Below are 24,910 nucleotides of genomic sequence, written 5' to 3' on the forward strand. Positions count from 1 at the left end.
CACAAATCAATAGTTTGTGCTGCTGCACACACTCCTCACTTCCTATAACTTTAACATCCCTCACTAACCTCCTATCGGCCCTCCTAACCAAAAAATAATCTATCTGACAGCTATTTCCCCCAGACTCATACGTAATTAACCTACTGTCTCTTTTCCTAAAATATGTATTGCACACAATCATGTCCGTTGCCTCCCCAAACTCGAGTATCCTTTCCCCTTCTGCATTCCTTAGACCATACGCACATCCCCCATGCACTCCTTCATAACCTTGTGCTGCTTCACCTACATGACCATTTAAGTCCCCTCCCAAAATCACTATCTCATCATCCCATATTCATAGTTACTTGTTATGCCTGTTTACTCACCTGGTTGGCTACCCTAGTACAGTTTAACAGTATGGCTCGGTAGGAATTTGCTTTTCAAGAATTAGGGTAGCCCATACCTGCTGGCATGCCAGCCCCATTTCCTATATACATCATCATCAGAATAGACAAGAGAGTAGGGGCTGAGTTTTGTGCCATGTGGAGGATAGTTACAGTGCTAGAAGGACTTCAGATTAGGAATCGTAGTTATTCAGTGTAATCAAACAAGATGTAACCTAGTTGTGAGTGGAGGGACTTTAAAGGATACAACAAGTCAGTGCTGACAGCATCATATGACAGAGAATTCCAGAGTTCTATACATCTGATACTGAAAAACCTGCATCTACACTCGGCTGAAGTGTGGAGCCTGGCCACCTTGAACCTATGGCCCCTGGTGTGAGTTAATAACGGACAGGAAAAAGTTCATGTGGTGGAATTGGGGATTGGTGATGAAAAATTTACCAGCATTTAATAAGGTAGCTCTGTTCAGTCTCCTGTTTACAGAATACACATCTAGGTTTTTCAGACGATCACCATAATTGAATTTGGACAGGCCATTGATATCCACATATATGTCAGTTATCCACATATATGTCAGTAATACAAATTATATCAGTAGTAAAATTATATACTGTAAATAATGTACGGGAGAAGGTTAAGATGTAGGCTAACTGGAACCAAATAAAATCACACTTTACCACAGGGGTGCCAGTCTTCCAAAATTCCAGTTGAAATGGGTCTTTCACTGTTTTCTTATTACAATTCATAGGTTGCCACATATACTGGTCTTTTTTTTTTTTTTTTTTTAATACAGGTATCATTTAAATTTTGAAGGCTGCAACATGCATGCATGTGTCAGCCTTGGTCACCTAATGGCAGCTTTCCATACTGCACGGTCTATTGCAGCCTCCCTGTTCAGTCCCTTAACCCTGAGGTCACACTTAATGACCTCATCCCATGTCTTTCTCGGTTTACCCCTCATAACCCCACCCCCAATATTAACACTTCTCATCTTCTGCACCCAGTTACCATCCCCCACCCTCTCCACATGCCCAAACCATCTCATTCTACCTCTCATCATCACAACACCAATACATTCCAGTCCCATCCTACCTCTCAACTCTTCCATCTTAAACCCAGCCCCCCCAGACCTTGCACACCGGGACGCACTGCACATCCACCTAATCATTGTCATTTCTGTATGTCTGAGCCTGCGAATATCCTCCTCCTTTATTGCCCAGGTCTCACTACCATACAGCATTACACTCCTAACACATCCTGCATACAAAGACCCCTTAGCATGTAGGGAGAGTCCTCTCAATGTCAGGAGAGGCAACAGCTCCCTGTACTTCTTCCAACCACTTCTCACCCTAGCCACAGAGCTAGCTCCAGCCCCACTTCCGGCACACAACATGTCTCCCAGATAACAAAACTCTTCCACACACTCAAGAGACTCACCAGCAAGTTCAGTCCTTTCACGCCTGACAATTTCCACCTGCTCTCCCCGACACACCATACACATAAAATCAGCATTATCTCTCAGTCTACCTCTGATACCACCACATCTCTTGTGCACTCATTTATCACAAACACTGCACAAAATGGAATTACTTCCCACACCCTTGTGGCAAACTGCACATGGCCACTCTCCCTCATCTTTGACAGTACCGCCACCAACCCTAGATATCATCACTTTTGTTTTATCTGCATTTACCCTTAAGCCCTTGTGCCCCATACCATCTCTCCACTTCCTAAATCTTTCCTCCGCCTCCCTTTCATTCTCTGCAATCAACACCAAATCTTCAGCATACAACGTCTCCCACGGGAGTCAGTTTCTGAAGTCACGTGAGAGGGCTTCAAGTACCATGATAAACAACATGGGACTCAAAACTGACCCCTGATGCACACCAACATTCACGGAAAACTCATCACTCAAAACTCCATTCACTCTTACCTGGGTGCGAGCACCCACATTCATAGCCATAACCACCCTAACCAGCCACTTCTCCAAACCAAGCTTTCTCATTGCCCACTTCACCACCTCTCTAGGGACTCTGTCAAAGGCCTTTTCCAAATCAACAAAAACAAAATACAGATCCCTTTTCTTCCCAATATATTTTTCCTGAAGCTGTTGAACAATGAATATGGCATCAGTGGTCCCCCTGCCTGGCATAAACCCAAACTGCATCCCATCAATATTCACTCTTTCTCTGATCATACCATACCATCTAGAACTCTCTCCATTACCTTCATTATCTGATCTAAAAGCTTTATACCTCTATAATTTCCTCTTTCCAGGGCATCACCCTTCCCTTTATACTCATTTACAATTACACTCTTCAACCAATCATCTGGGACATCACACTCATATACTGTATAATCCTATTTATCAGGTCAGTGACTAACCTCACTCCTATATCTCCTGAGGCCTTTAGCATTTCAGCAGTCAACCCAGACATACCTGCTGCCTTCCCCACCTGCATCCTGCCTATTGCCTCACTCACAGTAGCAGTGTCAATCAATGGCCAAGGGCCAAACACCGGATCTGCTGGCTCCAAACCTTCCCTGTCCCAGTCAAACTCCTCATTCAACAACTGGCTATAATGCTCTCTCCGTGCATATTTAATATCCCCACTGTTCACCACTACCCTTCCTTCATCATTCTTCACACACTGCTCACCTATAATATCCCGATTATCACTCTTCATCTGAGATTATCACTCTTCATCTGATTTGCCACCTTAAATATAATATTTTTTCATTCCCCATGATTTAGGTTATCATTAGCTAAGTCAAATCTCACATATCTTACATTTATAGTATTTCAGTCAATAAATATTTCAGTCAGTCATCTAATGAAGTTACCACCTAGATCTAAGTTTGCTGCCAACAGCTTTTGGTGCAATATTCATATGCCTTGTTGGCATATTAGTTAAGAACTGAGGTCTGATAGGTATGGAGAGGGGGCTTTCAAGGTTAGGTTTAGTGGCAATTGTAGGCATTTGAAATCGTGGGGGTATATGTTAGGTTAGGGCAGGGCTAGGTTAGATACACTATAGTCGCGGCGCGCGACTCTGAGGTTGTTATTATCGTGCCCTGGCGACCTACCATTCAAAAGTGCATCTGATTTCGTGTATAATATGAGATGCATGTGATTCGTGTATGATATGTTTGTGTATAATATTATTCGTGAGAGCTAGGAGGGTTAGGTGTGGCAGGGAGGTTTTGAAAGTGAGTGAGTTGGATAAAAGAGAGAAAAAGATAGAGTATCATGAGAAATTGAAAGATGAGTGGAACGCAGTGAAAGATCGGAAAAATGGCAGCGTGGAGGAGGAATGGCAGTTGTTTAAGAGTGCTGTGGTGGGGCATGCAGAAGAGGTGTGTGGTGTGAGACGTGTGGGTGGTGGTGTAAGAAAAGGAAGTGAATGGTGGTGCGAGGAAGTAAGTATGGCTGTGGCCGAGAAGAGATGTGCATATGAAGTGTGGCTGCAGAGGAAGGATGAGATGTCATATGAAAGGTATGAGGAAAAGAGGAATAGAGCGAGAAGGGCTGTGCGTGATGCTAAAGTGGCAGCAGATGAGAGGTGGGGTAGGTGGCTGACAGAGAATTTTCAACAGAATAAGAAAATGTTTTGGAAGGAGGTGAAAAGGGTGCGAAAGGGAGAGTCTGGGAAGGAAGAACGAGTAAAAGCAGAGGATGGAAGGATGTTAATTGAGATGGATGCAGTAAGGAAGAGATGGGCAGAGTATTTTGAAAGATTGTTAAATGTAGAGGAGGAAAGGGTGGCTGAGATTGTGGCGGATGGAAGGGTGCAAGGAATAAATGTGTTGGGAGAGTTGAATGATTCTTTGATCACGAAGGAGGAAGTGGAGAAGGCAGTAAAGGAGATGAAAACAGGGAAAGCTGCAGGTATGGATGGGTGTGCTGTGGAATGCCTGAAGGGTGGTGGAGTGACTATTGTTGACTGGTTAGTAAGATTGTTGAATGTGTGCTTTGAGAAAGATATGGTGCCAATTGACTGGGCAAGTGCTTGTGTGGTCCCGTTGTATAAAGGCAAGGGTGATAAGTATGAATGTACTAGCTTTAGGGGTATAAGTCTGTTGAGTGTTGTAGATAAGGTGTATGGTAGAGTGTTAATTATGAGAGTTAGAGAGGGTACAGAGGGAGTGATTAGTGATGAGCAGTGTGGCTTTAGGAGAGGGAGGGGATGCGTTGATCAGGTGTTTGCTGTGAGACAAGTGTGTGAAAAGTATTTAGCGAAAGGCAAGGATGTGTTTTGGGCATTTATGGATTTAGAGAAAGCGTATGATAGAATTGATAGGGAGGCTTTGTGGACTGTTTTAAGATTGTATGGACTTGATGGTAGGTTACTAAAAGGGGTGAAAAGTTTTTATGTAAATAGTAGAGCATGTGTAAGAGTGGGAAATGCTGTGAGTGATTGGTTTCCCGTGAGAGTGGGGCTGCAACAGGGATGTGTGATGTTGCCTTGGTTGTTTAATATTTACATGGATGGTGTTGTAAGGGAGGTGAATGCAAGAGTTTTAGGTGGTCTGAGTCTGGTAAATGTTGATGGTGGAGATTGGAATCTGAAGCAGCTGCTGTTTGCAGATGATATTGCACTGGTGACTGATTCAGAGGAGAGATTGAGACAGTTGGTAGAGGAGTTTGGAAGGGTGTGTGAAAGGAGGAATTTGAAAGGAAATGAGAATAAGAGTAAAGTGATGAAGTGTACGAGGTTGATAGATGGTAGGGGGATGAATATAGTTTTGAATGGTGAGTTGCTTGAGGAGGTAGATTGTTTTAAATATCTAGGGGCACATGTTGCTGTGGATGGAAGAATAGATGCAGAAGTGAAGTTTAGAATAAATGAAGTAGGAAAGGTGCTGGGAGGAATGAAAAAAGTGTTTAAATGTCGTTCGCTTAGTATGGATGTAAAGAGAAGGCTGTATGAGGGTGTCGTGGTACCGACTGCATTATATGGGGCTGAAACATGGAATATGGGTGTAGCAGAGAGGAAAAGTTTGAATGTAATGGAGATGAGGTGTCTGAGGAGTATGTGTGGAGTGACGCGTATGGATTGGTTGCGAAATGATGAAGTGCGAAGGAGAACTGGAGTTGTTCGGGAGATGGCTGGTAGAGTTGAGCAGAGGGTGTTGCGATGGTTTGGGCATATGGAGAGAATGGATAATGAGCGATTGGTGAAAAAGATAACTAGATCTGATGTGAGAGGTGTAAGGCTGAGAGGAAGACCACGAATAGGATGGATGGATAGTGTGAAGAGAGCGCTGGATGCGAGAGGGATGTCTGTTGAGCAAGAAAGAGTGGCTGTGAGTGACAGAAATAAATGGAGAGAAATTGTGAATAAATAAGTGATGACGCAGCCCTGAGGGGATAATCTCCCGCATTTGGTCTGATCAGCTAGTCAGGTCAGGTGCGGGTAAGGGGATGGGTCTGTTATGATGTGGCAGGGGTAAACCAGTTCTGCTGTCGGGCCCTGCTGCGGATGTCACTGATTGCATTGCGCAGTTGACCCTTGTGCGGTGTGGTGCGGTGAGGATCTGTCCGTTCTCCCCTTTGGGGCTAAGATGTGAATGAATGTGTTTGAATGGATGAGTAAATGGAGAGTGTGTCGTCCTGTCTCGGCTACCTCCCTTTCCTTGGGGGAAGCAGCCTAGGTATATAGATAGATAGATAATATATTCGTGCATAATAATATGATTTGTGTGTAATATGATTCATGAGGTGCATGACGACAGACAGACGCCATTTTAGAACGAAGCTACCCATATCAGTGCCTGTATATCCAAACCTAACCAAAATTTTTGGAAGTTAACTCAACCTTATTTATCCAAACCTATTTTATGCTAGTGTAACAAATTTTTGCTAACCTAACCAAAGTTATCCTAACCTAATCTATCCCTCATGTATGTAATATGTAACCATATTTTCCTTGTTTATTGATGGACCTTCTTTATAATAAAAAACAAGCTTTTGTACACCATTACAAAGTCACTGTTGTGGTTCAAAGGTAGGATTGATTGATTGAAATATATACTGTAAAGGTATACAGAGTGCATATACAACAAAAGGAGTTGGGTCTTGCCACACACCTTCTTCAGCAAACATACAGTCACTGTGCATGCAGTAAAAAAAAAAAAAAAAAAAAAGAACTTGCCACACACCTTCAGCAAATAGAGGACCAGAGATGGAGTTAAAAAAAAAAAAAAAAAAAAAAAAAAAAAAAAAAAATTAAGAGATGGTCCTTTGTCTCCTAGTATATTACAGTATCTCTGTCTGTTGCCAGATGCCTTAATCCTGTAAGGGGTGGCCACAAACAGGTCGCCTCCATGTCACCCTGTCCTCTGCCATTTCACTGTCCTGCTCGCAGCTCACACCCCTCACACTCATATACCTTTCCATTCCATCCCTCCATCTCATCCTCTGCCTCCCCCTCCCTCTGCTGCCCTCCACCTCACTCTCATACACTCTCCCCACTAGTCTCTCACTCTCCATCCTCTCCAGACGGCCGATCCACCTCAGTGTATTTATCCCAACGCTTTATATCACACCCACATCCTCACCACAACACTCCTTCACTTCTTCATTTGTCAGTCTACCTCTCCATGAGCTCCACATGCTCCCCTTAAAAAACTTATTTCCTTTGCTCTCACTGTTTGACTTGTGTTCTTTCAACAAGTTCTAAGCCTCACTTCCATATAGAGTTGGTATCACAGTAACTTCAATACCCATTGCCCTATTTCTTATCACTGCTTTCAAAGAACCAGCAACGTTTCTTCCTTGTTGTACCCTTTCAAGCACTTAACCCTCCAAACATCCATCTTTACTTATCACACCACCCAAGTACAGTATTTAAATGCACTCACATTTTCCATTTCCTCATCATCCAACCCTACTGTACATTCAGTGACTTCATTTCTCTCAAAGACCATAACCTTACTCCTCTCTACATTCATCTTTAGATTCCGTTTCATACACACTCTCCCAGATGCATTCACCAAGTCTTGCAGTTCCCCTTCATCTTCACATAACAATACAGTATCATCTGCAAACAACAGTATAGGAAGTTTATCTTGGTCACTTCTTGCAGTCTAAAATCGGTAACCCCCAATGGCTCCAGAGGATGACATCTTGAGATACTCTAAAGACAGACGGATGCCATCTTTGAACGCTGTTTTGGGCACAGAATTTCCTTGACTGAAATATTTATTGTTGTAAAGGTATACAGAGTACTGTATAAATAGGGGCAGATCTACCAAATGAAACCAGAAATTTTTGGAGCAACCTAACCTTATTTATCCTAACCTACACAAAATTATTAGCTCATCTTAACCAATTTTATGCTAACCGAACCAAACCTATTGTAACCCATCCTGTTTATATCTGTAATTTCTTTGTTTAATAATGGATCCCTTTCATACTTCAAAATGCACTTCTGTACACCTTTACAGTCAATGAATCAGTTCAAAGGTTGGAAAAAAAAAAGAATACTAACAATACTGCAGAGGTGGTCCTACGTCTCAACAAGGAACTATGTTGCATCACAACTAGATGCCTTGTATGATGAATAAGATCATCTGGTACATGGTGGCATTATAAAATGTATGACATGTTGTTTGAGTGTACCAGGGAGAGTGGCTAAATTGTTTTGGTTGTACCAGAGGGTTTGTGAGTAACAGGGTTAAATACAGGGTGGCCTGTAAATAATGCTGCATTAGAAACTACACTGGCTGCACTTAGTGTCTCGTGACAGCTCTGTCTGCAGGTGTGGGTGTGGCCGTGGGAGTGGGAAATAAATGATGCAGAGTAGACATTGATAGTGCTTGCTGAGCAGTCCCTGCAGCATAAAAATCACTGGGCAGAGTGGAAGAGGAGCATTATATATGGAGCATCCTGTATGGTAGATCTTATCATATACTTAGGGAGAACTAAAAATTCATTTAATGCCCCACCGTCAAAAATCACATTTTGAAAATATGGTAGCCCAGTAAATAATGCATAATACAACTCGAAGGTGGCTGTGCTTTAAGAATGTTTTACCCTCTCAAGCTGTTCATTACAATGCTTTTCAGTTGTCATCATCATCATCCCTAATGTCTTGCTCCTTCGTGGGAATCCCCAAACAGGGATGGCCATGACAGAAATGCTCCCAGGCTACCTTATCCTCAAACACCTCTCAGCTCTCACACATACCTCGTCTGTTCGTACATCTTCACCAGTATACTGTTCCGTTTGCCTCTTTCATACCACTTAAAGTCTGCCCCAACCAACATTACCCTCAGTCTCAGTTTCACAAACTTTCTTTGGAACCCAGGCATTGTATATTCTTTGTACATGTCCATATCATTTCACTGTATTCCTCTCTATCCACTCAGCATTTCTCCATCTTACTCTTATAGTTCATGCTTCCATTCCATCATGCTAATAATTTTCACCTTAACTTTCACTTTCAATCCTCCCCATGCCTGCAGCTGTTCTAAGAAAGGTCATTTCTACAGCTAGCAGCCTAGATAGCTCTCTGTGACTCTGCCCAGATTTCATTCTCATACAAGAGTGTCAGCTGCACAACACGGCTCTGTTAACCTCCATACAGTACTAGCTTTCCTGCTGTGTAAATACAGCCATGCTCTCCAGTTACTCTTTATCCTTGCAATGATCTCTTATCTCACCTTCCATGTTGCCATACTTAAACAATGTAGCTCCCAGATGTTTATAACTGTTTACAAGTATTTCATGTCCATTTAGTATCCTGCACTTTACTATGTTTCATCATGCTACTCATTACTGTTTGCTGAAATCTGTTGTGTCACATTCTTCCTTTCACATATGGGACAATTGCTTTGTCTTACTTTCCATCACATTCACTTTAAGTTTTCTTCTTGTGCAAACTTTATTGCACTCATTTACTATCGTTTGCAGATCACTCACTGTTTGTTGTCAGAACATTATCGTTGCCATTCAACCCATCTCTGACTACTCTGTCCATATAGTGTTTACGTTGAACAATTAAGGTTTCATAACACATCCCTGTCTTGCACCTTTATACTGTATTAAGTTGGTTGGTGGTGGTGGCAATCATCCCCTGCTCACTCAATGTAGTGCTTCCCACTTCTTCCTTCACCTTCATCGTTCTGTTTCTGTGTCTGCCCTATTCTGTGCCTACTTTTCCTTTCCTTTCTGTCACTTTTTATTACTATACAGTACTTTTCTTTCCACTTCAGGTGGCTCTACACAGAGTGACAAGCCTAATGGTTTCCTGTATCCCAGGAAACCTCTTACAGCACTGGGTGGTAACCACACATTGGTAACCATCTAATGAGGTGATGTGAAGCCTGGTATGGTGCCCCTGTAAACTGGGTAAAGGAATGCAGATATGGCATCCATCCAGGAAGTAGACCTCCACACATTTCCCTATGCCTCATTGTGGTGAGATGTTGTCAGTCCCAAGGGAACATTGGTTTACTGCATGAGACAACCCTACAGGGATAATTGCTTGCCTGCTGTTGATGGATTTGCTCAGCCAAGCAGACAAGGTTGATCAGCAACAACAACAACACCTACATTAAGGGTTGATCAGTAACAACAGCACCTTTATTAATGCTAAAAGGATTGCTGAACCTCTTCCCCTTCACACGTGCAGTACAGTCAAATCGCATAAGATGCGTGTTTGTAAGCCATGGTTTTCTAATCCATGGCATGGTTCTTGCTCAGAACCAGAAATAGCAGGAACCATGCTGTGGACTTTCGGCACCAAAGTGACGCATTTCTGATGAGATTTTCATGGCGTGTGTCTATGCCACAAACTGCGTTCATCAGCCATTCACAAGCAAGCATGACAAGCAATGAGAAGCCAATCATAACCCTTCCCTGGTGGCAAGTGCGCACACAACTTCCCTGTATTGTTTATTCCTGCACCCCTCGCTGCCAGAGTGTCCACGAGCGCGATTTCTGAGGACTACCTGGCCTGTTTATTTTTTGTTTTTTTTTTCCAGCGTGATACGATGCGAGACCACAGCTGGCCTAAGTGCTAGCCTTTTAGAGAAATGAAGAAAGGAGTAATGAGTTTGTGGCCTGTATGGAAAAAGCGGTGGTGTTTTACAAGGAAATGCACAACAGGCATGTTAACGAGCGTCACCATGAGCTGCCCACCCACTACTTTGCCTGGGTAGGAGCACAACCTGAGCCACAGCCTGGCTCCTTGCACTCACCTGATGACATGGAGACAGCTGAGAATGATGATGACACCATATCAGTTGTCTCTGCAGTGGACTTTGAGAGTTTCCTGAGGGAGGCTGAGGAGAAAGAGGCGAGGCTGACGCATCGGCAGCATGATGCACCACCACACTTACCTCATGCTGAGGGGTCCTAGTTTGCCTCTAGTCATGGAATCCCCACCCCCACGCCTTCCACTTAAGCATTGTCGTTGGTCAGAGTCAGGTAAGACCCTTGAACATTGTTTATTTAATGTTTAATATTCTTTATTCCCAGTAATATGTGCATTGAGTAATTATTTGAGTGTGTGCTAGTGTTTGCAGGTGACCAGTTGGGTGTAGGTAAGTTGATATGTGGCAGCTTGGCCGAGGGGCCAGAAGCATAAGTAATTTATCCCATAAGTTATGTTATTTGTAAACCACGGAATTTCTAAAGGACAGCAGTGGTCCAGAACCATATTGCCGCAGATTAGACAACTCGACTGTATTACCATACCCTCTTCTTTATTATATGATGCTGCCAGAGATCCAAAATATTCTCTCCATCTCTCAACTGCATCATCTTCATTTTCCAATACCCAGCTATTCATACTCTGAAGTTTACCCCCACCCCTCCTTCCACCTACAGCCCTCTAGCTTTCTTTACTGTCTTACGTAGTGGTAGGTGTTAGCATACATCATCCACTCATATGATGTAGTGCTGCCCTCTTCTACCTTCACTTTTATCGCCTTCTCTGTGTCTGCTCTCCTCCCATCGTATTTCTTCCATCCTGCCTGTCATTTTTATTACTCTTATTTCTACTTCACGTGGCTCTACATTGCGTGACGTGCCTACTGGTTACGTGTAATCCAGGAAATCATTTACAACACTGGGTGGTAACCACATAACCATATACCAGGGGCACCATGTGATGATGCCCATGTATACTGGGTGGAGAGACAAATGCAGCATCCATTTGGAACCAAACCTCCACACTCTTCCCCGTGCCTTGCTGTGATGAGGTGCTGTCTGCAGCAAGGGAACATCAGTTCACTGCACATGACCAAGAGTTGTTTATTGCCTGTGGTTGATGGGTCTGCTCAGCCAGATAGATTGGGTTATTCGGCAGCAACATCCACTGTCTCATACAATTTTCTGTTATCATTCATGTACTGATGACATATTTGTATTCCATACTCATCATCCACTTGTATTCTGGCTTCTTTTATTATCCATTTAACATTTATTTTTTTTCTGAATCTCCTATAAGTCTGTTTCTGAATCCATTTTTTCCTTTACTTCCAAAGGTACACATCTCTGAAGCATCTTCTTCCATGACTCATTTTTCTCCTTCAAAGCTACACCTATATAATTTTTAAGCCAAGCTTTAATTACCCTTAGTGGGTAGGATTGTTCAGTTTGTAGCTCTCTCCTGTCATTGGAGAAGATATTAAATCTTGTACTGTAATTTTAGATAGGAAGTTCATGCCATCATCCCTTATACAAAGCACATTTTATTCAATACTGTGTTTCATATGGATGACTCCACCACAGAGGAGCTAGCAGAACTGGTAGTGTGCCATCCCATGGAGGCTCAGAGGGTGTTCCATCATGTGCTGCATGTTGCATCAGTTGCCACAATGCTCCAAATCAAGACTGAAGTTCCAGGTGACAACATGGAAGGTAGTGATGATCAGTGTGCCCCAGGACCCATGACCAAACTACCTGACCTTGGTACTCACATGTCTTTCTATGCTGAAAATAAAAATGGTAAGATTCAACTGGATAACACAGTGGATCTGGAGATAACAGTAGATAAGATGGACCTTAACCTCACCCTCCAGTCATTGGCGTCAAACTTCCCGATTGATACTTCTCTCACCAGTGAGTCCTCAGGCATCCTTACACCAGCACAGGTCAGTATCATAGGTATAACAGTGTTATTAGACAGAACCCATATCCTAATTTCTTCTTAAAACTGCTGCACGTTTATGAAATACTTTTCATTTCATTTTGGTTTCCCTCAGGTTTTGCAGTTTTGAAACTGAAGTTAAAGGGGTTATATTCTACAAAAATTTTAGTAAAATTATCTGGTGGTCGCAAGAAAATATCTATATCAATATCTATCTATCTATCTTTTTTTTTTTTTTGAGGAAGAAGGAACCAAAGGCCATGAGTAGTAATCCCTTGATTATCTGATGTAATAGTGCCAAAGGCATGTCAGGAAAGTGGATCTGTCCAGATAATGGACTTCTCCTCTTGCCCCCCTTCGTACATAACCTAACTTTGAAAGCCATTGTGAAGACTACTACAGTACATCGTACAACACTTGTTCCTGTTGTTTAACACTACTCAGGTCAAGCACACCTGTAAACCACAGCCAAGAAATTACCATGGTCAAACAGACCCATCAACCACAGACAAGCAGTCACCACTGCAGGGCCATACCCTGCAGTGACCTGAAAAAAACAGCCCAGCAGGGCGAAAATGTTCGCGTGGCCTTAATTTCCACCAGGACACAAGCATTTTGTACAGATAAAATGGAAAAATGTATAAGTAAAGGTTTCAGACAGCCAGATCACAGTGTCCAGGTAATGGATTGTTCAGATAATGGACGTCCAGATAATTGAGAGATTACTGTACACACACACACACACACACACACACACACACACACACACACACACACACACACACACACACATATATATACAGTATATACAATATATATTGAGAGGTAGGATGGGACTGGAGTGTATTGGTGTTGTGATGAGGAGAGGTAGATTGAGATGGTTTGGACATGTGGAGAGGATGGGGGATGATAATTGGGTGAGGAAGGTGAGAAGTGTTAATATTGGGGGTGGGGTTATGAGGGGTAGACCGAGAAAGACATGGGATGAGGTCATTAAGTGTGACCTCGGGGTTAAGGGACTGAACGGGGAGGCTGCAATGGATTGTGCGGTGTGGAGAACCGCCATTGGGTGACCAAGGCCAACACATGCAAGCATGTTGGAGCCTTTAAAAACGAAATGAAAACGAAAACGAACAGTATATCTATAATTTTGTTTATAAAGGCTCCAACATGCTTGCATGCATCGACCTTGGTCACCTAAATGCGGCTCTCCATGCTGCTCGATTTCTGGCAGCCTTCCTATTCAGTCCCTTATCCCTGAGGCAACACTTACTATGACCTCATTCCAGGCTTTTTTCGGTCTGCTTCATGCAACCCTACCCCCCAGCTTTCACATTTCTCACTTTCTGCACCCAGTTGTCATCCCCCATCCACTCCACATGCCCAAACCATCTCAGTCTAGCCCTCCTCATCACAACACCAATACACTTCAGTCTCATCCTTCTTCTCAACTCTTCCATCATAAACCTAGTCCCCCACACCATGCATTCAAGGATGCACTGCATATCTACCTAACAATTGTCATTTCTGTATGTTTGAGCTTGCATATATCTTCTTCTTTTACTGCCCAGGTCTCACTTTGATACAGCATTGCACTCCCAATATGTATTGCATACAAAAATTGCTTAGCATGGAGGGAGAGCCCTTTCAATGTCAGGAGAGGCAACAGTGCCCTAAACTTTTTCCAACCACTGCCCACTCTAGTCACAGAGCTCATTTCAGCCCTAACTCCAGCACATAATGTGTCTCCCAAGTAACGAAACTCTTCCACACGCTCAAGAGACTTTTCAGCAAGATTAATACTTTCATGCCTGACAATCTCTGTACACTCTCCCTGATACACTGCACATATGAAATCAGCATTATGTTGCAGTCTTCCTCTAATACCACTACATCTCTTATGCACTCACTTATCACAGATATTGCACCAAATGGAATTACTTCCCATGCCACATATGGCCACTATCCCTCTATGACAGTACCGCCACCAGCCCTAGATACAATAGCACTTTTGTTTTGTCTGCATTTACTCTCAAGCCCTAGTGCTCCAAACCATCTCTCCACTTCCTGAATCTTTCCTTCACCTCCATTTCATTCGCTACAGTCATTAACAAATCATCAGGATACATCATCTCCCAAGGGAGTCCATTTCTAAAGTCACATGAGAGGGCTTCAAACAACATGATAAACATTAAGGGGCTTAAGGCTGACTTCCTGATGCACACCAACATTCACGGAAAACTCATCACTGAAATCTCCATTCATTCTCCACTGGGCGTGAGCACCCACATACATAACCATAACCTCTCTAACCAACCACTTCTTGATCCCAAGCTTTCTCATTGCTCACTTCACCACCTCCCTAGGAACTCTGTCGAAGACCTTCTCCTAATCAACAAAGTACAGATCCCTTTTCTTTCCTGTGTATTTTTCATTAAGCTGTTGAACAATGAATATGGCATCAGTTGTCCTATTGTCTGGCATAAACCCAAACAGCATCTCATCAATATTCTGTTTCTCTAAACATACCTGCTAGAACTCTCTCCATTACCTTCATTATCAGGTCCAAAAGTTTTATGTCTCTATAATTTCCTCTTTCCAAGGCATCACCCTTCCCCTTGCACACGTATACAATCACACTCTTCAGCCAGTCATCTGGAAAAACACACTCATATATAATTGCACTTATCAAACCAGTAACTAACCCCAGTTCCTATATCCTGAGGCCTTGAACATTTCAGCAATCAACACTGATACACCTGCCATCTTCCCAAACTGCATCCTGCCTATTGCACCACTCAGTAGCAGCATCGATCAAAGGCCAAGGGCCAAACACTGGATCCACTGACTTCAAACCATCCCTGTTCCAGTCAAACTCCTCATTCAGCAACTGGTGATAATGCTTTCTCCAGGTTTCTTTAATATTCTCACTGTTCATCGCTACCTTTCGTTCATCATTTTTCACACACTGCTCACCTATAATATTCCTGTTTTTCCTCTTCATCTGGTTTGCCCTCTTAAATATCATATTCCTTCTTTCAGTGCTAGTTAAGTTATCCAGTAAAAGTCTCTGAGACTCAGATTTTGCCCAGTATACCTCATTTCCCACCCTATGCTTGGTAACCTAATATTCCTCTATGTTACCGTCCTTTTTCCATTCTCCCCAAAGCCTTCTTTTTTCCTTAACTGCAGCTTCTGCAGCCTCATCCCACCACCATGTTACCCTATATCTGGGGGGTGGGGGGGCTTGTTCATTGACACTGAATCAGTAACTCTCAGGATATTGCTCTTATTCACAGTCCTGATATGCTTCCATGCAAAATATTGCAGCCTTCTGCTGTTAAAACTTTCCTGTATATTTTTGTCATCTGCAAAGATCATAACTTTCCGTATTAAATGATACAGTAATTTGGAGAATGTCATTGACAGATATAAAAGCAGACCAGTCAGAGACCCTTGTGAAGCATGACCTTTTACTGTCTCCCATCCAAATATTTTACCGTTTACCTATGTCAGCCCTCTGTCTTCATTTGTTCAAACAGTCCTCATTTCTGTTTAGTACACTATTCTTATACCATATCCATGTACTTTGTGGACTGGTCTTATATGAAACATGGAACTAGAAGCCTTTTGGTATTCTGTACAGTGCTCGTCAGAAGTATTCAGCGTTGTCCGCCAGGCGAGCAATACTTATGGCCCAAAAAGAATCACCCATTCTGGGGGGTAAGAATTGAGCCACAAGTTTGAGCTCCGAGCATGACGTCACGGTAGCCTGGGGCCTTCCGACGCGCTGGTTGGTTCCCGCCTCAGTCGCCCACGGGCTGCCTGAGAGAGAGGAACTCCGCCGAGTGTCCCTCTCAAATTGCGCCATTTTTTACCGAGTGTCCCGCAGTGTTCTGGCCTTCACAACTTTGTTATGGCACCTACCCGTGAACTATCGAGTGAAATCATATCCCAGATCATTGCTCTAAAGGAGGCAGGCCACCAGACAAAGGAAATTAGTGAATTGGTTGGTGTGGCACGATCGACAGTGCGTCGTTGGTGTGCACGGTTTCGGGAGGAAAACAGTGGTGCAGTTCCCACAAAGAAACCGCGGTCTGGTAGGCCTAGGAAAACTTCCCCAAGGTCTGTTAATGTTTTAAAACGTGCAGTGGAGTTTAATCCTCGTGTGAGTGCAAGGAAAATTAAGGAGAGCAACCCGGAAGTGTTTGGTGAGGTGTCAGTGAGAACAGTGTCTCGTAGGGTGCATGAGCTTGGTTACACAAGTCACAGGCCTGTGAAAAAGCCTCTTCTCACCAAGAGCCAGAGAATTCGTAGGCTTCCCTTTGCTAATAAATATCTAACCTGGGGTGAGGAGCAATGGTTGTCAGTGTTGTGGTCTGATGAGGCAACGTTTAGTGTTACCTGTAACAGAGGAGCACGTGTGTATCGACGCAAAGGTAGTGACCCACTTGACCCACGGTATGTAGAAAGCACAGTTAAACATCCTGATTCACTCATGGTATGGGGTTGTTTCTCAGGGAAGGGTTTGGGGAAGCTTGTTGTACTTCCCAAGAACATCAGAGTGAATCAGGATGTTTACCTGGAGCTTCTGTGTGATCATTTACCAGACTCCTTCGAGCTAACAGGTGCACGAGTGTTTCAGCAGGACGGTGCACCTGCTCACAAGGCCAAATCGGTCACCAATTGGCTTCGTGACTGCGAGGTATCATTCATGACAGACTGGCCAGGAAATAGCCCAGACCTCAACCCCATTGAAAACCTCTGGTACCTCGTAAAGAAGAGTCTCCAAGGGAAAGACGTGAGCTCTCTGCCTAAGTTGGAAGCCGCCATTCGTGACTCCTGGGACAAAATACCCCTCCAGCACCTCAGGAGCCTCGCCCTTTCACTTCCAAGACGTCTCAGGTCCGTGAAGAAACGTAAAGGCTACCCTACGAAGCACTAAAGGTAAATAAAATGCATTATTTATATGTTTTTTCAATGTTGAAAGGTTTGTTTCTCAGGAGGGACGCAGGGCGCTCTATACTTCTGACGAGCACTGTATATAGTGTCCACAAGCTTCCCTTCTTAGACTAACTACGTAAATTTGTCCAGTCTTCCGGAGTCATAATCAGGTTCAGTACAGTATTTAAACCTGACTTCCCATTGGTGAATGCATACTGCTGACAGGTTTCCTTTTGGATGTCTGTCTGTCTGTTGCAAGATGCCTTAATCCAGTAAGGGGTGGCCAGTGGCCAGAAACAAATCGCCTCCATGTTGCTTTGTTTTCTGTCATTTGGTTTCCCTCCTCCCAACCCACACCTTCCCGCCCTCCTTCATATATCTCTCCATTCCATTCCTCCATCTCATGATTCTCATCCATGGTCTCCCACTCCGCCTCTCCTCCTCCACATCACTCACATACACTCTTCTAGTTAGTCTTTCTTTCCACCCTCTCATGGCCAGTTGGATATCCATATGCCGTAGTATTATGATGTTAGATACTGTACTTGACTGCAAGATTTTACATTAAATGTCACGATATAAGGCCTCTCTCCCGGTGACGACTCGAGCTGCCTGGAACCACTGTCTGACTCTCTTCTTCTTCATTTCTACAACATTGATACACTCTTCTAGTCAGTCTCTCTTTCCATCCTCTCATGGCCAGATATCCATATGCTGTAGTATCATGATGTTAGTTAATGTACTTGACTGCAAGATTTTACATTAAATGTCACGATATAAGGCCTCTCTTCCGGTGATGACTCGAGCTGCCTGGAACCACTGTCTGACTCTCTTCTTCTTCTTCTTCATTTCTACAACATTCGCGGCCTTTCCTCTAACTTTCGCTCTGTTGAGCACCACCTCTCCTTCTCTAAACCTCACCCTCTTTTTCTAACTGAGATGCAGCTGTCTGAGGCAACTGACAGCAAACCCTTTTCTGTATCCTCCTACTTTCTCCATACTCATTTCAAAGCCAAAGGTGGATGTTGCTTATTTGTACGCAACGACCTATCTTGTTTTCGTGTTCCTGAACTCAATTCTTCTGAATTCTGTACACTCTGGCTTCAGTTTTCCTGTCATTCTCTGACTAAATATATCTGTACCGTTTACTTATCTCCTAATTCTACTGACTGTCAAAAATTCTTTGACTATCTTACTTCGACGATGGAACACATTCTATCCATTTCTCCTTTCTCTGAAATCTCCATTCAAGGAGATTTCAATATTCACCACCACTGGCTCTCCTCTCCTTTCACTGATCCACCTGGTGAACTAGCCTACACCTTTTCTGTCCTTAATGACCTAGAGCAGCTTGTACAGCACCCTACCTGTATCCCTGACCGTCGTGGAGAGAGCTCCAACATACATGACCTCTTCCTTACTACTAATCCTTCTGCTTACACTGTTAATATTTTCTCTCCGTTGGGCTCCTCCGATCACAACCTTATCACCTTCACGTCTGTGGCACTTTGGAGCTGCTGATTGGGAGTCCCTCAGGCAGTACTTCTTTGATTTTCCCATGAATGATTATTGCTTCCATGGCCGGGAGCCATCTGAGTGTGCCTTGCGCATTACGGAGGTTATTCTCTCGGGCATGGAAGCATACATTCCTTTCTCATATCCTCTGACTAATGCAAGAAAGCCTTGGTTTAATCACGCTTGTTCTAATGCTGTCCGCGACAAGGAGAGGGCCTGTAAAAGGTACCGGAGCCAACCCACCCCTGAATCACATCATTTATACGTTTCTGCCCGAAATCATGCTACGTCTGTTCTTCGCTCAGCTAAAAATAATTTCATCTGTACTAAATGCTCTCAACTCTCCAACTCAAATTCTTCCCGCTCCTTCTGGCACCTGGCCAAAAACCTTTCTAACAACTTTACCTCATCATCTTTCCCTCCCCTTTTCTACTGTGATGGCTCTGTAGCTATTTCTTCTTCTAATAAAGCAGATATCTTCGCTGAGACTTTCTCCTCCAATTCCACCTTAGACGATTCCGGTGCTGTTCCTCCATCACTTCCTCCCTCTGACTTCCTCATGGCTGACATTAAAATTTCATCACCTGATGTATTTTCTGCCATTGCTGGCCTCAATACTAATAAAGCATATGGGCCTGATGGAGTCCCTCCTGTTGTCCTCAAGAACTGTGCTTCGGTGCTTACACCCTACTTAGGCAAGCTCTTTTACCATTGTCTGTCAATTTGTACCATTCCTTCTTGCTGGAAGTTTGCTCTCATTCAGCCAGTCCCAAAGAAGGGTGACCATTCCCAACCCTCTAACTATCGTCCAATTGCTTTTATCTCAAAAGTTTTCGAGTCAATTCTTAATAGAAAAATTTTAAAGCATCTTACCTGTCACAATCTTCTTTCTGATTGTCAGTATGGGTTCTGTCAGGGCTGCTCCACTGGCGATCTTCCCACCTACCTTTCAGACACCTGGTCATCCTCCTTTCGGGACTTTGGCGAAAGCTTTGCCATTGCACTTGACATCTCTAAGGCTTTCAATCGAGTCTGGCATAAATCTGTAATTTCCAAACTGCCCTCTTACGGTTTCTATCCTTCTATCTGTGCCTTCATCTCTAGCTTCCTTTCTGGTTGTTCTGTAGACGGCCATCATTCTTCTCCTAGATCTATCAACAACGGTGTTCCTCAGGGCTCTGTCATATCACCAACTCTCTTCCTTTTATTCATCAATGACCTTCTAAGCTGTACATCTAATCCTATCCACTCTTTTGCTGATGACTTCATCCTTCACCTTTCCATTCGGTTCCTGCAGCATCCATCTCAGCAGTTACTTCAACAAACAAGGGACGAGGCTATGGCACACCTAATGTCTGACTTGGCTCGTATCTCTGACTGGGGTAAAAATAGTCTGGTTGTTTTTAATGGATCACAGACTCAGTTTTTACACATATCAACCCGACACAATCTTCCACACGAGTACCCACTAATGTTTAATAATATTCAGCTTAATCTTGCATCATCCTTGAACATGCTTGGGGTTTCATTCACTCAGGACTTATCTTGGAAAGATCATATAGCATATCTTGTAAAATCTGCCTCCAAGAGATTAGGTGTGATAAGCCGCCTCCGTTCCTTCTTTACTCCTGCACAATTGTTGACCCTATACAGGGGTTTTATCCACCCCTGTATGGAGTACAATTTTCATGTGTGAGGAGGCTCTACACATACAGCTCATTACAATAGGGTGGAGTCAAAGACTTTTCGTCTCATTAACTCTCCTGCTCTTACTGACTCCCTTCAACCTCTGTCTCTTTATCGCACTGTTGCATCTTTATCTCTTTTCTATTGCTACTTCAATGGTCACTGCTCCTCTGAACTGTCTGCTTGCATCCCTCCACCTCTACAACGGGCTTGAAGCACTCGTGTAGCAGCAAACTCTCATCCCTTTTCTGTCCAACTCTCTAATGCAAGTGTTAACCATTACTCCCAGTCCTTCATTTATGCAACAGGTCAGCTCTGGAACTGTCTCCCTCTGTCTGTATTTCCTGCTTCCTATGATCTCCAGTCTTTCAAACGCAGTGTGTCCAGGCATCTCAAAATGATCAGATCTTGAATTTGGCTCTCTCTTGTATTTTGTTTTTCTCTTGGAAGGAACAACAATTGCAGGCTCGTGTCCTTTAGTTCCTTCTTCCTCGCATAAAAAAAAAAAGTTTTCATGTACTGTAAATTATTATTATTATTATTATTTTATTTATTTATTTTTTTTTAAGTAAATGGGACTGTAGTATCTTCCAGTCTAATGGTAGTGTTCATCATTCATATTGTACTTTCATTAAGCATTGATTTTAGAGGCACTGCTAGTTCTTTTGCATGTTTTGCAAAACCCATTGTCTTCTTCCCTTTTAGATCTTTCAATTTTCCGAGAATCTCCCCTTGTTGGAATTCAACATCTAAAGCCCTGTTAGGATCAACTTTGTAGGAAACTTTGGGATCATGCTTGATTCTTTCTGATATACAGACTTAAAACAATTTATTTGGAATCACCAAATTGTCATTATTAGATATACATTCTGATCTGTTTTCATTTTGTAATGCCAAAATCCTCACCCTCACTGATTGCTCTCTTTGTATAAATTATTTATTTATTCCATCCATCCATCCATCATCCAATCCTACATTGCCCCATGAGGAATGTAGGAGCCCAGGGCTTGGCAACTTGGTTCTGACATAAGATGAGGGTAACCAGCCTCACTCATCTTTGAGTGGCATTATATGAGCAATAAACCCCAACCACCTCTTGGATATAAACCTTCACCGGCTCAATCCGATCGGAGCACAATAATTACCCACTAAACCACCAGGCGCCAAAATTTGGTTATATGGTTACCACCCAGCATAGTAAATGGTTTCCTGGTGTACAGGAAACCATTTGGCTTGTCACTTAGTGTAGAGTCACGCACAGGCAGAAGGAAGAGGAAAGACAGAAGGAAAGAAAGACAGAAGAGGGAGTGTAAAGTCACCCGAAGGCAAAAGGACAAGGAAAGAATGAAGGAAAGAAAGACAGAAGATGGAAGGAAAGAAGGATGGAGGAGAGGAAAGGGCAGACACCTGAGAGCAGTACTACGTCGAGTGAGTGGGTGGTGAGCACCCCCATCCACCACTACAACTGTAATTGAATTTGCTCATCAGTTTTTTTTTTTTCTCCTTTGTGCAGGCAACATAGTCTTACTTTCTGTCAGTTCTTTTGTGCATTTGGAAATTCCCTAAGATTGTTGCAGTTTATCTGTCTGGGAATTTCTGTCATACCTCTTTGTTTCTTTTTTCTCAGTGGGTCTTACTTCTGAACCAGTATGTTCAGTGTTTTGATCTGTGATTCAATCCTTTTTTTTTACCTTGTTAGAATCAGGTATTTGGGGCTAGGCTACTCAGTCCCGACATTTAAAATGAGGGTGACCAGCCTCACCTGCTCCAGAGAGGTATTGTATGGTCATTAAGCTCCAACCACCCCTTGAATGTAAGCCTTTGTGGGCCCCATATGATGCAATTGCCTTAACCTACTAGACCACAGGTGCTGAATTTGGTTTGTCACTTAGTGTAGTGCCACCTGAAGGTAGCACTACGTGGGTGAGTGGATAGTGGGTACCCCCACATACCAGGATTATGGGCTCAGAAGAGTCTGACTCTCCTGAGAATTTAATTCAGGTTTACCAGTTGTGGGCTAGACATGTTTAGAATGATTATAAGCCTTCTGTTCATGTTTGGGCTGATATTATTTTTTCCCACTTTAGTTCCCTTAATTCTTTATTAAGTTTGTGATAATTGCCCTATAAATGATCTTTAATGCCTCAGTCTTTCCCCCATGGGATATTTAACATACAGAGTTAAGCCACATCCCATAGTGATCACTTTTACCAGTGGAAGTTTTAAAAATCTCAGTCTGACTTTATGTACTATGTGTTCCTGTTCATTACAAGAAGATCCAGCAGGAAAGGTTCATTCTTCCCCTCTTTAAATCATCTTTGGTTTGTGCATGTGCTGTGTTAGGTACTGCTCTTGTGATACTTCATTAGATTTCCTAGGTGTTAAGTTTCTCCATTTTCAATGACCTCATCTGCCTACTTTATCCCTGGGAAGTCCATGTCTCCCAGACTGTATGCATAAAAAATTAAAAGAAAATAATAAAAAGAAAAATTTACTTCAGAATAGACTGGCATATTTATTTCCAATATGTACAGTCTTTTGTTACCCATCCTTAGCATTAATTGCCATCTCCAGACATCATGACATGGATTTGGCAAGGTCCTTAAAGTGCTTTAGGATCATATGTTGATTTGAAAGACCTGGTCTCATTTTAAGTTTGGACACCAGTGATGTGTCCTGTTTTTTGGATTTTTATTTTTATTTTTATTTATTTTTTTTCCTGGTTCCAATAGTTCTCAGTTGGCTTTGAAAAGTTTCCAGGCCAGTGTAACACCTCAATATTTTTTTTTCCCTTAGCCAATTTCTCTCTTTGTTTGACAAGGGGAATCATAAATGAATATCATTTACAGTGCTGGCTAGTAACCATATAACCAAATAAAGGGGTGGTGTGGAGGCTGCTCTAGTGCCCTGTTAACTGAGTGGAGAGATGCTAAAGCAGCATCCATCCAGGGGCAAAACCTCGACACTCTTCCCCACACCTCACTGTGGTGAGATACTGTCTGCCACAAGGGAACACCAGTTCATTGCATGGGATGGCCCTGCAGGTATTGCCAGCTTATGGTTGATGGGGCTACTTGGCCAGACAGACTGGGGTTCCTCTGCTACTGCTGTTAACCCTCCTTGTGTGTGTGTGATATAGAGATTGGTCCACTGCCAGTCATTATTTTTCCTGAAGCGGGGTTTTGCTATTTAGAATTATGCGATATAAGAATGTGTCAGGTTATACTGTCCATCTATTAAAGCCAGCTGCAAGACATTCTGTAATGATTTTCTCTATCACCAGATCTATGCTCCCCTACGTGTGTGTGGGATGTCTGGGGTCCAGGAATGGATGATAAATAGTGTGAAGGATTTGCCACTGCAGCTACAGGAACCTAGGTTGGCAGTGGTCTTCGGCAGGTTGCTCTCAATTTCTCTCCCATCATCATACACGTGAGACCCAGCTGTTTGCAGATTTTTATAACTGTACTGCATGTCAAGCATCTCTAAGTGTTTTGTACTACAGGATAACCACTTTTTAACTGTACAGGCATTCAGCATGTCAGATTGCATAGCATATTTATGTGAATGTTACCATCCATTTTGTATGTAGAAGATGGTTGATTGCACTGAGAGATACCATTTTTTTTTTTTTTTTCTTTTTCTTTTTTAACGTGTCCGACTCTGGGCAAAGGCTACAGGGCCTATTCCAAAATCCCAGTAGTTATCCTTGGGGCTCAGTAATCCTCCTGCATCTCCACATGTCACCACTTCGGCGCTGACACACACCATCCATATTGAATACATGCTAGGGCTGTCTCATACAGGACTGGTGTACTGGTATTAGTAGGGGTGCTATTATGACATGTCGGTGGGTCATCTGGTAGATCAGAAAAGTTTACTTTTTAAGAAATTCAAATCCTTAAACTGTTCCCTGCCCCAACCAGGATTCGAACCTGGGTCCATTAGGACTGCAGGCCGCCTCTCTACCGATTCTGCCACCGCCTCCCTCATCAGGGTGAAGTGTAGCTGTTAGGTTGGCAACTACCTAAAAAAAGCATCACACATATTTAGGAAATTTAACCACAAGTAAATAGTCGGAGTCCAACCTGAGACTTACACAGTGTTTTAAAATCTGTTATCATTTGAAATTTCTTTTCTCCTGGCAGTATGCAACAATGGATGGGGAGTTGTTGTTGTTGTTGCTTAACCTTGGTCTGTCTGGCTGAGCAGACCCATCAACCATAGTTAATCAGTTATTGTGGGACCATCCTATACAGTAAGTACAGTACAGGACAGTAC

General features: G+C 43.0%; 1 protein-coding gene across 1 annotated transcript in view; it reads left to right on the forward strand.

The window, feature by feature from the left end:
* LOC145417765 (minichromosome maintenance domain-containing protein 2-like) overlaps positions 1 to 24,910 on the forward strand; it is a 149,744-nt gene that overhangs the window by 6,125 nt on the left and 118,709 nt on the right. Inside the window, exons 2-3 of the mRNA XM_080286372.1 lie at positions 12,127 to 12,488; positions 23,913 to 24,061. Coding sequence (XP_080142498.1) covers positions 12,127 to 12,488; positions 23,913 to 24,061 — 511 coding nt within the window. The remainder of the gene's footprint in view (positions 1 to 12,126; positions 12,489 to 23,912; positions 24,062 to 24,910) is intronic.

Source organism: Coenobita brevimanus, chromosome 111, assembly GCF_032717465.1.
Source record: "Coenobita brevimanus isolate Jiangsu-jjx chromosome 111, ASM3271746v2, whole genome shotgun sequence".
Classification (NCBI taxonomy): Eukaryota; Metazoa; Arthropoda; class Malacostraca; order Decapoda; family Coenobitidae; genus Coenobita; species Coenobita brevimanus.